Raw genomic sequence first — 15,914 nt, 5'->3', positions numbered from 1 at the left:
ATGTTTCAGTTTTTATCCACTGCCCCTTGTCCTGTTGCTGGACACCACTGCAAAGAGTCTGGCTCCATCCTCTTGACTTCCACCCTTAAGATATTTGTATGTGTTGATGAGGTCCCCTCTCAGTCTTCTCTTCTTCAGGCTGAACAAGCCCAACTCTCTCAGCCTTTCCTCGTAGGGGAGGTGCTCCAGTCCCTTTATCATCCTAGTTGCTCTCCTCTGGACTCTTTCTAGGAGTTCCTCATCTTTCTTGAACTGGAGAGCCCAGAACTGGACACAATACTCCAGGTGGGGAGTTCCTTGGTTTGTGTTCCCAGGCACCTGTTCAACTGTAAATCTAAATCTGTATATATGCAAGAACTTGCCTGAACTTCATATTCTGGCAAAAAAGGAAGTAGTTTAAGAGACACTTATACGTGAAGAGAAGATTATGGTATCTACAGTTTCCCAAGGAGTTGAAGCTGTAACAACAAAGAGCTTTCAGAGCAACACAGTCAACATTCTAGTACCCATGGACCAGAATAAGAGGCAAGCACCACACTAGGACTTCTGGATGCAGCACAGAAGTTACTAATACCAAAGAACTCCAAGGCTGTAAGCTCAGCAGCAGTATCTGAATGGCCTGCAACCGCAGCAGATTAAGTGATGAACAAGTTGCCAAGAGAGCTATGCTCATTGTTTCTATGAACAGTCCTCTAAACAGACATTCAAATACATTATACAGACTGTAACATATTTTATTTCTGCTGTCTGTTGGGAGCGTAGCACCAACCATATGGACAGACTGCATCCTCCTAAGTATTTTCAACACACAACTGCAATTAACAGAAAAGAAGCTCTAATATGTAGAATTTATGCAAACTGTCCCCTCCCTTCTCGGGACTGAGAACCTGCTCCTAATAGATAGTAAGTGATGACTTCAAAAAGGAGATCAAAGTGATCTGTTAAATTAAAATGCTTCCTTGCTTTCTCATGTCCTTACTAAACTTCGGGAATATACAGTTTAAAACACCTCATATTTAGTAATATATACACAGAGATTGTATAGAGTAAATGTTTTCCTCCTTGCTTTTAAGTCTCAGGTTCTTTCCTTTTAATATCAATTTTAAAGTATTCAAAAACTTGTGCAGAAAATAAAAGGATTTCACAAATTGGAAAGGACAAGTTTTCTCTTGATAGTCAAACAGTTATGATGTAAAGCGGTCTCATTAAATCATAAGTACTTTAACCTTTTCTTGAAAGAACTGGAAGATTTAAAGATTTATAAAGAAATTTTGCCTAAACTAGGAAATGACTCATATTTGACATGTATTGAAATGATAATGCTGATTTCAATAGGCACTCTAAGAGCATTTTCCTCCCAGGAGAGTAATTCAGTCATGGTTACCTCTCTGCATTTAGATTTTAAACTTACTTTCTAAAGCTTTTAATGTGCTATAGTCTGCCAAAACATGGCAGAGTTACATAGATATGAACAGGCAAAATAAAGGCTAGTAAAAAGATTATTTTTATAATTGCAGACACTAAATATGAAACAAATACATCAATCTGACATGTTCTCAAAGAATCTCCTGTTTCAGCAGCCTTGGCTGTATCTGAAAATTCATGTTTAAATTCTACTCTCCTTAATTGGTTAAATAAATTTTGAAGTATCAAAGGGGAAGTGAGAGACCCTTAACAGCAAATGTATTTTCTTTTTCACATAATGGAGCTGCTGTTACTAAATGGCACAAATCTAATATTGGTATCACTATGCAGAGATAATGAGGTACACAATTGGCCTTAATTATGCATTGCTGTGCTTTCAAATTTTTTACTCCTTTAAAAGTTAATTTAAGACACCAGTTTTCCTGAGGTTTCACTTCAGTGCATATCAGATTCTTTTAAGTTAAGGCTATATATCCTTTACTCCACTGTGTACCTTCAGAGTTTTTGCTAATATATACCTAAAAAGATACAGTGATAAATAACATTAAATCAAGATCAAACACACAGAAGGAATCTAAAACTTTCAGAAGTCTGAAGGACTTGATCCTCACACCAATAGAAATCAACTTGAGTAGAGGCAGCAATTTCAAGGAAATAAGATCCACAATTTATGGCCTTAAAAGAAACAAAAGAAGCTGCAATTGCAAAATGAAAAAATAAGTTCCTTTATAAATCATAAGCAGTGGAAAATAAAGGCAGACACCATTAGAGAAAAATAAGTCATATTAATTGGAAAGCAGAAAAAAAAAATGGTGAAAATTCACTTTTGTTGCAAATCCACTTCAACTTACCCCAGCAGAACTTTTCAAGGATGACTTTTTCAAATGTTTACTGGGTATAAAGAGCAAAGAAATGGATAGCTAATAGCTGTCAGCAATATACCGCATATTAAGAAGGCTGAATAAACTATCAAAAAGTATGAAGTTACTCTTAGACTGATGCCACCTAGTCTCACATAGCTTTTTCAAGTCTATTCCAAGACTATTAGCAACTCATGTCCAACATCTGCTGGCAGTGGTTGTTACACTAATATCACAGGAAAAGGGGGGGGGGGAAGAAAAAATCCCACAGTTCACCTGTATAACAACTGATTGATATGAATTCCCATCTTTCCTGTTGGTTGCACTGTGTCGCATTGCCCTTTTTATGAAAGCTACTGAATTTAAATTAAAACAAAAAAACCACACCAAGCATTTTCTTAGCCCCACTATTCTGATTGGAATGCTTTTTCAGAAACCATCTGCTGCAAGAGAACAGACTGTTTCCAACTTAAGTAGTCCCTTTTTCTGCCTGGTGTTTACACTCCAACAGATTTAGAGAAGAAAACTGTATGACTTCCTACTCTTCAGCATAGTTAATTCCCAAAAGAAGCTTCTCCAAATCATCTGCTGTAAGGCTTGCATAGAGCCTTTCACTGTCATCATAGGCTTAGTAGCTCTGTTCTGAATTATGTTCCTTAAACATGAATAAAATTGTACCCAACATTTTGCACGAAATCTCACCAGAGTCTGCAGCAGCAGCAACCCCACACATCAAGCCAGTAACTCATCAACACTACCTGGGACTACTACTTCAGCAATTTTCTAATGATTAACTAAAAGATTTTGTGAGGGATTTCAAGTTCATTACTTTGCATTTTGTAATACCAAATTTTATTTCATGACAGCTGCCCTAGTCCTTTCAGTCATGCCATTCTTCCTCTATGACATCTTACTTTTCGTCTTCCTGATGATGCCTCTCCACATTATGTTACCATCTAGTATTATCGGTGCACTCTTAACATTTCTACCAAGATCACTAACGAAAATATAATACAAGGTTGGTCCAAAGACTAATTCTCAAGGAATTCAGTTGCTTTTTTGCCTCCCTCCTTCCCTGCCCCCAGGATTACAAGCAAGTTCCTTTGAGTGCTATCTATTGCCAACCCTCCCCATAAGCATTCCCTTTGACCCTACAACTTCTCATGGGTTGTCACATCAATGCTAAACCGAACTCCAGACAGATGTAATCTGACACATTTACTTTGCCTGAAAATCAGTTTTCTCATCAAAAAAGCAAAGAGGTTAGACAGTGATGAGCTATCTTTAGTAAATCCACACTGCATTTTACCTCTTTTTTCATTTAGCTCCACATCTTTATCTATTCCTTCAAAGATCTTTTCTAAATCCTTGTATGCCACTGTGTCAAGACAAATAGGTCTGTGTTGCCAAGATCCTTTTTCCTTCCTCTTTGTACAGGCTATGGCTCGGATGGAGTTAGTTTTCTTCACAGTACCCTATATGGTGCTGTGTTCTGAATTTGTGGCTAAACTAGCATTGATAACACACCAATATCTTGGCTATTGCTGAAGAGTGCTTGAGCAGTGTCAAGCCTTTCCCTTTTCCCACTCTGTCCCCCCATCCCACCTCAGCAGTAAATCTAGGGTTGGGCCAAGAAGTTGGGAGGGGACACAGCCAGGACAGCTGACCCTAACTGACCAAAGGGCTATTCCATACCATATAACCTCATGCTTAGCAATAAAAACGGGGTAGAAGAACTTTGGGGTGACAGGGGCTTTAATTCCAAGGTGGCTGCTGCTCAGAGACTGGCTGTGCAGTGGTCTGCTTGAGGGAGGTGGCAGGTGATTGCCTTTGCATCATTTGTTCCCCTGCCACCCTCTTTTCCTTCAGCTGTTAAACTATATTCATTTTGACCCATGAGTTTTCTCACTTTTGCTATTGCTGTTCTCTCCCCTGTCCACTGCAGGGATGAGAGGGCCTAGGTGCTTGGCTGCTGGCCAGCATCAATGCATGACACTTCTTCCTAAATGTAAGCATTAGAGCTCCACCTCTGACTTAATAGATTTGCATAAAATATCTCTTTGTCAAAGGATTTTATGGATCAGTTATTTCAGAATTTTTGGACAAGGACCATCTGATTGCATCAGCATGTACACAATAAGTTTGAAAATTCACGTTTCTACCTCTTTACGATCACTTCTGTTTCCATACATTCATTTCTGTTACCCAGCTTGCTTTTGATCTGTGACTGTTATCATTATCCTTATTGAAAACAGAAGCAATAATCTCAAATACGTCTTCAATGTACATCTTCACGCACGTCTCGCCTTCCTACACAAAAAAAAATAATCTTAAGAACTTTTTATCATTTAACAGTCATTGCAAAGTCTAATTCAGTTTGACATCTTTACAGTTGTATTTCTATTCCTACATAGTATTCTCTGTGAATTTGCTTCCCCATGCCCTAGTGCCTGCAGACTCTGCCATCTCTAACTGCAAAGGTGCCTATTCATTAAGATAAGCCTGGGCATCACATCTCCAATTTTCCTTGTTAAGGGCAGAGATTCCTCTTAATTCTATTATTTTTATTTTTAATAACCTCCAGGCCTTTTTTTCATTCAGTCTCTGGGCTCTGCAGTTCACCTTGGTTTATTAAAGTAGTCCTGTCTGTCTGTTCTCTTTGAAACCCAAAAGTGTACCTACAGAACCAAAGAGCTGTTTATTCTTCTATTTCACCTGAATCTAGTTATGAATCCTCAACATTATTTTTGACACCCACATCTCTAATAATGCCCTCATCGCTTAACAAAGCTGGTATCCAGACTTTCTGCTTCAGTGACTAGTTGACGAAGAAACCTTTCATGCAGAACACACAGGAATGTTTGGGCCCTGCTCTTGTTCATAGAACTTTAATTTCCCAGCTATAAAGTGGAAAATAAGTCTCTACGATGACACAGTTCTTAGTTGTAGTTCTCTCTAACGAATTACACACCTAAATCCAAACACAAGGATTTAAATTCCTAGATTACCTCAGTAGAATTCATTTACTAGCCTTCTCTTCCCCTACAATTATTTTATTCCAAAGAAATTATTTTCAATCTATGCTGTCTTTTCTTCTTTCCTTCCCTCTTATCATTTAATTACTATTTGGTGCTATTCCACCATTTAGCTTTCATTTTTATCATTTCTGAATAGGCATATGCTCCTATACCTGAATTCCAAACATATCTGTCATCCTACCATATTTCTGCCCTCTGTAAACTCAGTTTTACATCTGCAACCAGTACTTCACACTCCTCTGTTATGGTGTCTGTTGCCTAGCATTTATGCACAAATATTTCAGTTTTTCCTACTGACAACAGGAACTCCCCTGTTTGCAGGCTCCCAGCTCCTACTGACCACATACCTGTGTTCAGAGATGGACCCGGGCCCTAGCTCCTTGGCAGAGTGGTCACTCTCATGGTCAGCTACATCACTCACACACACACTCTTCACAAACTACAACCAACCCGCTATAAAACAGACACAAAAATTCACCAGTCTGCTGTGAACACTTATCAAAACCAAATCCCACAGTCTCCCTTAGCTATTAATTCCTGTCACCAACCTAGCCTTGTGCCTCAATCCCCGATTCTTTGGTTGCAGCCACTGGGTGTGCCAGCCAGTCCACCCCTGTCCTTTGCCCATACACAGTCACAAAAAAGATACATAAATTCCCTGAGACAACCAACATTACTGCTTTTTTCTCAAGGGCAAGACCCATAAGACACCCCTATTTGCTAACTGTATTAGCAAGTGCTAGCATTCAGTAAAAAACTTTTGTCCTGAATCAGACTCACCCCAAATAAGACATCAGTCTACTTTGGTCTACAGTCACTGAGCAGTAAGGCATCATCCCAAAAACTGTTTTTCCCCTCCCAGTCTACCAGTCAAACACACAATACTGTACATGACTGTGAACAATATTTTGCAGTACACTGTGGGGAATATCCAGTCAAGTTTATACCCAATACAATTTACAAGGTAGCCCACTGTTGTCACTGTGTTTCCTACACAGACTTAAACCATCACAGAATTAAGAGAAAAGCTACTCCATTGCAAAGTTTTGTAGTCTCAGAAAAAAGAAGGACCAATACACTTCATCTACCAGAAAAGTCATGCATATTGAAGGTCAGGGCTGCTATTTGCAGAATTTAATGCTTCTAACTTAAATTTTTCGGAAACCAAACCAACTGTCAGTAGGTTAGACGCCCACACCTCTGGCATAAAGTTATAGTGTTTTCGTAATAAACAAAAGAGTGGTTACCACATACATCTTCAGTTATCACTGCTGTCTGAATTACCCAAAAAATGTGTAAAAGTACATATTTTTTAAAAAAAGAATCTGAATAGCTTGTGCCTACTATGCTTCATACATAGAGAATATAATTTCTTTATGTAAAATTCTGTTTAGCATAGCACCATTGCATTCCAACCCTCCCTGTCTTAAATTCACAGATGATGTTTTTAGGGGTCCCACAACTCCAAATATGGCAATGCTGCTATTTGCTTCTGGGTTTTTTTAATTACATTTTTTTCACATATACAAGTTTTGTCACATGCACGAAAATATCCTTTCCATATTTTCAGCTGTCTTATCAGGAGGAGTACTTAGTTGCCCCATAAAAGAACATTCACAAACATTATTTTCTTCTAGTCCAAAAAAACATATCAAGCAAGCCGTCAAGCAAATATGAATAGCTTTCTTTTAACATCAGCACATGTCACCCAGCTCTGGCTAGATCCCCAATAAAAAGAATGCCAAACAATGTTCCAAATTCTGCAAAGTATCTAAAAAGGTGCTGAATCTACTGTTAGTTTAGTTAAACCTACTAGCTTGTGGCTGAACACCACAGCCACATACAGGACATTCCACATCCAACAACAATTTCCTTTTTGTTTCTGTAGAGGAAGTTATACAGCAACTACACTGATAACATCATACCTACTTCAAAACCAGCATGGCTGTATGATGACTGCAAACTTTCCTAATTTACTAGCCATGGAGCTCAGTCCTAGGGCTTGTCTTTGCTAGAAAATAAAGGTTATGCCTGCAACAGTGACACAGAACTGACACTGCTAATCCTTTATAGGTATTAGAAGCAGTTTTACCTCAACAAGACAGCATGGAAGTCTGCATGGTCTGACTGACTTGGAAAAGCTTGAAGTAGGCCATTGTTGCGCTCGGTCTCCACTGCTGCCTCCACCCCAGGTAGCTCACCTACAGCCCCCAGAAGGGTCTCTCCTCCACACCACAGCGCCCATACCTACCACATGGGCACCACCTGGGGAGAAGGCTGCTTAGTCAGAGAAGTCAAGTCACACTTGTGGTAAGGTCAGGTGATTTATGCTTTTAGGTGTGAACTCCAGGCTCTCCCACTGCCTTTAACAGAAATTACTAATGCCTAAGACTATATCCTGCTTTATCTTTGGAAGACTTCTTCATTAGCTTCAGGAAACACCCATGTTGAAATACAGATCACCATGATATATAAATATATATCATCATCAAATACTACTATTGTCTGAAGACACAGACACTTCCCTATGAATGTTACTTTTGCATGTTTTTGTATGGTCTCTCTCATTCTCATTTTCCATTTATTTCTCCATTCATAGAAAAAAAGCTTTTGGAGAGCTGCTAAAAAAACCCTTTGCCTAAAGTTTCATAGCCAGACCTAGTGCTAAATGGATCATGCTGCAGCCACTATCATCTTTAACAGGAAGTTGAATCCTACAGTACCACAAATCACAGAATGTAAGGTTCTACCCTGAGCTCAGAAACTGGGAAAAGGTATTAAGTCTGCAGTCCCTTTAAGGGTCTAGAAGCTGCACTTCTTTACTCCTGCTATGCAGTGAACAACTTTCCCCACAGAATCAAAGGATCAAATTCTACAGAGTGCTTGAGGGTTCTTTGTAATACAATTTAAAATATGTGTGTGTATTTAAATCCACTCTTCATTTTGCTATCCCAGGCTTCAGCAGTTTCTGAGGCTAGTACAAAAAAATGTGGCTGACAGCAGCAGCAGTAATATAGCACCCTTGGAGTGTTTGAAGTGTAAAGTTCATTAGTTCTACCTTAAGGTCACTCTTTTAATCCAACAGCCAAAATCTTATTCGCACTACCATGCTGTTATCCTGGAAAAAAGAAAACTGCAAAAAAATCAAGACGCCAGCTTAGATACGTCTTACAAGTGACAAGATCAGCACTAAAAATCCAAATCACAGTCAATACCTTTTAGCAAGTTTCAAGAAAGCAGCAAAAATATTCTTGATTGTGCTATAAACCAAACAAAATTTCATAGAACAGATAAGGGAAATGAAGGAAGGAGAAGATAAACATTTAAATACCTGATAATTGTGTTTTATAATTATTAGTTGAACTTGGCTTACAAATAGAATTTACTAGAGCGTCTGTTGGGAATTACAAGACATGCAAATAACTGAATTTTAATTTCTTCTGTGTTTGTTTACTGATTTTTGTACATACAGTTTAAATTTTAACAAACTCAATTTTGCTTTATCCTCAGTGGATATTTGTACACTTATTAAAAAGTTATGTCAACAGAAGACTTTTAGAACACAAGGACTGTGTTTTAACAATTCTGAATCATATTTTTAAAATAAGAGGTAATAGCTCTGTAACTTAGTAGCTTGATTGATCCTGCATACTCACACGTTTACTTATGTGCACTGTAAGAAGTTTTTAAAATTAAAATTACACACCTCCGTAAGATAAGTACATTAGCATGTATAGATGAAGATGACATTCTCTGAGACCCAAGACTTATTGGTAACATCAGAAACAAGTAGCTTTTCTTCATCCCAAATACCTGAGTTCTTAAGGACAAGAATTTTCAATGCTCTTTGTTCAGAAGAACAGGCACAGCATTTTTTTCCAGTGCAAAATGAGCTCCCAAATTAAGATCCTTACCTACAAGACTCAAGAGATATCATTTACATCCCTCAATTTACCCATTTATATTTATACAGTTATACCATTCTCACACAAATGTTGTATTTCAACAAATATTAAATGTTTTTTATTTTACTCACCTGCACACTAAGATGAATCCATTTCTTCACAAGAATTCTCCCCAGTGTCATTACTTTTATTGGTGGCTGCAAACCATTTACTGTGCGATAATAAAACATGGTCTCTTTCTCAGAGATTGTGAGTTTGAACACAGTCTGCCCATCAATAGCCTTTTCTATCACACACCTTTGGAAATAACCAAGAAAAACAACATAAGGTCAGAGGCACACATATACACACATTCTTGCCAAGGTGCTATCCTGTAAAGTGATGCTAACCAGAATGCATTAAAATAAACGTTAAAACTACAGCTCTTGAGAAGATGCTCAGTGACAGTGAAAGTCACAGGATGTAGTAAGCGTAAAAGAACTTTAACAAAGAGATTTCCTGTCTTAATCTGCAAGATATATATTTTATGTTTTTTAACTTAGTGCATGCAACCGCAGTTCACTTGGGGGTGGAAGAGGGATCCACTTTGCCTCCTTTCTTCAGGGTTCAATGACAGAAACCACAGAGGCTGGCCGGCACTGCGCAGGTCTCTGCTGGGCTGGCCATACAAAGCTGTGCAACATCGTACATCCTGTGGAGGCACTTGCATTTTGCTTAGTCTAACAAGGCAAATGTAATATAACCACAAAAAGCAGTATGAAAGACATATTCTAGAAATAAATCTTCCATCTTTCCACCAAATCTGTCAAGGTAAGTTGGCAACAACACCAGCTTCCCCTACACTCCTCCTTTGACACGGCCTTTCTTTTAACCCAAGAGAACCAGAGCAACACAAGAAGGCTACCAAGTCACTTGTTAGGGTTTTTTCCCCACAAAGATTTAACAGCAATATCAAATGCAACACTGAGATATAAGGTACAAAGAATACCATCCATAGCAACCCACATTGCATACGTAGCTGCTGAAATATTTTTGCCGATCCAATCACCGTGATGTCAAGGGTCCTGAGAAAGCATAGGTTATATATGCTCGTCAAACAGCTATGTACTTTATTAAGGTAATCATCAGTACAAAAATTATAAAGCTCTGCATTCCCATTTCAGCTGCTTGAGAAATCCAGTCCCCAGTTTACTGACCCATGGAAAGTCAAATACTTTAACAGTTACACCAGACTAAATTAGTGCACTAAGTCACAAGAGAGAAGCATATAAAATTTGTATGAGACCAGGATTTACTTAGACATATTTCAGAAAAAAAACAAAAGGAAACTTATCTACCGATAAGCATCTACACCTACTATGCATTTATAAAAGAAAAGTATCAAAAAGACTGCCATTATTCACTAACTCACCTTTAAAACCAAGGAAAAAATTAATTCATTTTAACTGTTACCATTTTAGGCTCCTGGAACGTTGTCAATAGAAAAAACTTGCAAAACGCAGACTTCTGTTTTCTAAACCTTACTAAAAACACGTTTCTTAATATATTGTCAACTGGTCTTTTCAATATTTTGTTTGCTTGTAAACATGCTAGTTTTGCTAGATAATCAATGTGAGGGAAGGCTCAGCTAAGTAGCAAAATATTTAGGAACTGGATTTACCCAGTTCCTGGATAAACAATAATTGGATAATCCAGTTTGGGGTTGTTTTTTTAGTTATCTAAAACAAACATCCCCACATAGTTTTTATCCCCAAAGGTGTCATGACTTTAAGGGAAGCGACCTTGATGTACATCACTTAAAAATTGGAAAGAACAAATGTGAATTGTGACTCACTACTGAAAGAGAAAAATCAAAAAGCAGAAAAAGGTGGGGAGGAAGAAAAAAAAAAAAAAAAAAAAGAGAAAAACCCAAACAAACTAGTGCTAACATAGGTGAAATAGGCACAAACATTACTTCTGACTTGGAGCATGGTTTTCCATTCCAGCCATAATTACAGAGAGAAACCACTATTCATTGTGAACTTCCCAACTTCTGGTAACCTGCAGTCCCACAGAGCCAATTCCTGACAACATAATTCTCTATGGTGGGGTCGGAGGGAGAAAAAGCAAACAACACAAATCTGCTTGGTCAGCTTTCAAAGAGAAAAATACTCTAGAGAACCTCACACAACTGCACTGGTGTTCCCCACACATTAACTGGAGCACTTGCAAATGGGAACATCTGCATGTGTTCAAAATCAGATATATGGTATCTTAAGGCAACACCCCCTTTCAGTCTAATTCCTAATGTAAAATATTTGAATGGATATAAAGTAAGAGGATATGATTTGTCCTTTAGATAAATTTAGAAAATACATCTACTGCCCACTTCACAGTCAGGCCATTCCCCCTGACCCTTTGTGTGTAAAAGGCCCCAGCTCATTTCTCTCCCACTGCCAATGTCTTCTGGTCATTAACTTCCACTGCTAGCCCAGTTCACACTAAATTGATGCAAACTGCCTGTAACAATTACTCATATATGATAAGCTTCTACTCATATTCTTACCCTATTCCATTGAGAAGGGCTATCATCATATACAATTTCCTATATTGTGCTAAGACTTACTTACAGGCTATGCACGGGCTTTCTGAATGCATTTGTATTAACTGATGAGTACCTGCAGTAAGAGAGGAAGCATGGGGAAAGAATAAAAATTCAGGGACAAGAGCTCTGCTCACTTATTGCACTTACTGCCTAAAGGGAAAGTACATTTTAAGACTGGAGTGCAAACAACAGTGTTTTCTCGCTATTCTCTTGCATTTCTTTGAGATTTCCAATATGCAGTGACTTAAAAGCATACCTACAAGTATCTATACTATACATCTTAGAAGAACATTAGGGCTTCAGATAAATCTGTAACATGACCTGACTTTCCTCTCTCTCAGTATGAGAGTGTATTCTTTCCCAGATTCACATAAAATTTGGTATATGAAATTGATGAAGAAAATTCTTGGTGTCTTTGATTATCCACATATATTTGCGTCTCCAGAATGTCACGATCTTTAAAGGGCCTTCAGACTTTGGATCCTCGCATCAGTATCTGTCACTTCAGTCAGCACAGTAACTTCTAGCAGAAAAATCCTGCTTTCTCTTATATGTTAGGCACATGTCTAACAGAAATGTCACAGTCTTTACAAGGATGCAATGGGATACTATACAGCAACACTCCCAGCTTCTTTCCTAAGTGCTCTCTAAGCAGCCAGACCACATATAACATTCAGCATTGAAGAAACACATTAGTATGGCATGTCCAAAAACCACAGGTCTGCTGTACTTGCTGCAAGAGCACTTCACCAGTAAACAAGATGCCCTGTTAAACTTTCAATTATTCTTGCTGGTAAAATGAGTGGCTGGTTCTGGCTATTCTGCTGGTAAAATGAGTGGCTGGTTCTGGCTCGTCTTCCTAGTGCTTTGGTGGCAGAGCAAAGACTTCGCTAGAATGAGTCCTGGTTCCGTGAAGTCCCTCTACTGTGATAATGGAGTTTAAAAGGTCTCACAAATGACATTTAACAGTGACAATTCCCCATCAGGGACTGTTAAATGTAGGACATCCGATAAGTCAAACTCCTCCTGCCAACCTGAAGGACTCGCTAAACCAATACAATAAAAGGAAAAACATCTTAGCTGTTAAACTATTTCTCTTTTGTAGGACGCCTTCTGAGTCAAGCTTCAGTGGTTATTCGTGTGCAACTGCTGTTTCACCACAACTGGAGCTCTGTATTCCTTTTATAAAGAAAGAAGAATTAACACTTTTCTTTCTACAAACAGCAAACAGGACAGTGGCATATCATCCTGACCACTGGACTAACTGTTGCCCAGCTTCAATTTTCAGGACTGGGCTCTATCATTGTCATTTCTACATGTTGAGTAGCAGCAATCTCACAAGGCTGAAGAATGAAGTAATCTATTACAAAAATTGAATAAAAACATTTAGATTTTAAAGTGATCTATAAAACCCACTGAACAGGAATATGCACATTGTGTAGTTATTAACACAGCAGCAATTGGAGGCTAATGTTTTACACTAGTCCATGGATAATCAGGCATCAGTAGTGTCTGGTTTCTGCACAGCACTTAATCATTTGAAACTAAGGACACACATTTCATTGTTTTAGGCTCCATGCAAGCAAAAGCCTATCCCATTGACAAAAGTGTTTCATGGACCTCACACCACAACAGCTTGCTTGGAAATTAGCAGGAAATTTCTGCTTCACATCAGGTATATGCTCTGCTGAACAAGACTCTGGTATGCCCGCATGTGCGTGGACATGAACTCACGGCATAGCACAACCCCAGGAACAGACTCTCTGGCATTCGAGATTCAAACATTATATAGAAAATGCTGTCTAAAAAGACACTAGGCCAAAGCTCCAGAGACACCTTTACACATACCTTCAGCTGAGCTGGTTTAACTTAAGCTCAAACTAAAGTTGCTTTTGCTCTGCAGATCTCATTTATTTCCCCTCCATAACCACAATTTATATAGCGAGGGTGATTTTTTTTAAAAGGTAATTATCCTTGCACAAAGTAGACTATAGTTTTACATATATCATTACACTTTTAGACATTTCTATGGTTTCTGGTGATTTTCACACCCCTAGACAACTTACTATTTCACAACAGCGTGCAAAATAAGTATCAAGAATGCTACAATAGAGCAGATCATTATTTTCAGTCTAAGAATAAGTTCTAAGTACAAGTGCAAAAACATTTGTGACATATACTCTGGAGGAATGTACTATACTTTTTGTGTGCTTCACTTTAAAGAGGGTCTGCACAACCGGGGTAAGAAAGAGTATCTGCATTTTGTGATAGACGAAGGGAACTTTTTTTGCAGGATTTACGATGCGTTTTTCAAAAAGCAAGTTTTTCATTATAGTAAGGCCCAGTCAAGCTGAAGGGACACTTTTAACAGCAGTATTTGTTAAAAATGTGGTATGTAGGCAAGTAAGAGAGGGAGCATGCTTAGACACGTATATTTTGTAAACACCTAGTGAAATTTCAGTAGCAGTTTGAATAGCAAAATCTTTTGTTAAAGCAGCAACAAGACCTCTCATTCAGCCAACATTCCACAGATCTTCCAGAGAAACAATGATCACTCTTCTATAGCTCCAAAATACTCATTTTGGAAGATCTGGGGTTTTTCCTTGTTTGTTTTTAAGGAATAAACTTGCATTCGGAGATTCCTAAAACTTCAGATCATTTTTTTCCATCATGAAAGCAGCAACGGCACAAACCTCTGATGTGTTTTTCTAGCAGCTTTTAGAAGAAGGAATGTGAATTAGAAACACAAACTTGGATTTTTAAGAACAGACATGCACATTATGTGTGATAGTTCCCACTGAAAGCAATTGGACTATCATCTGAGTCATCACCAGTGAAACTGAGCCTACTTGTCCTGACATTTGCGAAGACCCCAACCTAAATACAGCTTTAAATCGTCACGGTTTCTCACTGTACCTTTTTAAAATTTTAAATAGCTTGCTAATAATGACGGTGACTACAACGATCAATTTTTTTAAGAGCACCAGGAAAGTAAACACCTTCAATACTACTTACATTACACCTTCTTGCTCAGGTTTCAACCATACAGTTAACGTAAATGAAGCTGCAGGCCTCGGAGAACGGGGAGTAGCAAAGCAATCCTTGTGATTATGAAAAATAAAACTGGAAGCATTGCTGAAGGACCCGGGATGCAAGTCTCTCTTGTCCTCCGTGATACAGGTACCAAGGCCTTCTGAAAGAAGCAGTCTGTAGGAAGAAGGTGACGACCTGTATGGACATTCCTGAACACAAAACCTCTGAGTGCAGGACATAATACTTTCAACAGCTACTGAGCTATGACAGAAAGTACTTCGGTCTGGCAGCCCGCAAGTGGCTTGGGTTGGCACAATTGACACATTCTTGAAAGCTCCCACATTTTCAAGCCTAGGGAAATGTCCCTGGGAGCTGACCAACACAAAGGAGTCGTAATAAGTTAAGATTAATGTTTCAATAGCATGAAACAAGAAACGACACCTCAAGGAAAGAGCCCAGCAATTCATGTTTACAAAAAAGCTCCTCCTGATTAAAGCATCTGTAAATAAATAATGATGTCCATGTCAGTAGCAATGTCCTCAGGTGGTACGCTTTAAGAGTTTATGTAGCTTTTCATCTTCAAAACACCCACGCAAGGACTCAGTCACAGGGGACGCCTATGTCTTCTGGCCAGCGAAACTCATGCGGGTGACAGCCAGTATCTGCAAACCACAGAAAACAGACACAGTCTGCAGGGAGGAACTTGTGCACCAACAGAGGCGGTGCCCTGCCAGGGATTTTAAGGGTTCAAATGCTCCTTCCAAATTTCCACCAGCAGGCCCACCTGCACTTTTGCTGGCTACGGGGCAAGACCCCTCTCTAAGTCAGGGCAAGGGGACTAGGCCGGCTCGAGCCCGCAGATGCTCGCAGCCGAGTGCAGTTTATCCCAGAGCCGTCGCGTCACGCGAGGCCGACGCTCACCTTTACGTTTTAAGGTAACGAGTACAGAATAAGGTAGCAAACCAGGGCGTGCACCTGCAGCACCCGAACATCTTTCCTGAGGGCTTCAAGCTAGTTCGTCGGGTCTCACCATTACAGTCCCCCGGCGCTTACCTCAGCTTTACACCGC

The 15,914-nt window shown here is 39.0% G+C and overlaps 1 protein-coding gene across 1 annotated transcript in view; it reads right to left on the bottom strand.

Moving 5' to 3' along the window:
- The window catches only part of USH2A (usherin), a 407,979-nt gene extending 392,667 nt beyond the window's left edge, over window positions 1-15,312 (bottom strand). The window contains 2 exon segments of the mRNA XM_009646839.1: window positions 9,360-9,525; window positions 14,828-15,312. Of these exon segments, the coding sequence (XP_009645134.1) occupies window positions 9,360-9,525; window positions 14,828-15,312 (651 nt within the window).
- Between the last annotated feature and the right edge of the window lie 602 nt (window positions 15,313-15,914).

The sequence above is a fragment of the Egretta garzetta genome, unplaced genomic scaffold (assembly GCF_000687185.1).
Source record: "Egretta garzetta isolate BGI_Z169 unplaced genomic scaffold, ASM68718v1 scaffold339, whole genome shotgun sequence".
Taxonomy (NCBI): Eukaryota; Metazoa; Chordata; class Aves; order Pelecaniformes; family Ardeidae; genus Egretta; species Egretta garzetta.
The sequence above is the reverse complement of the archived record's forward strand: the minus strand, read 5'-3'. Positions and strand labels throughout refer to the sequence as shown.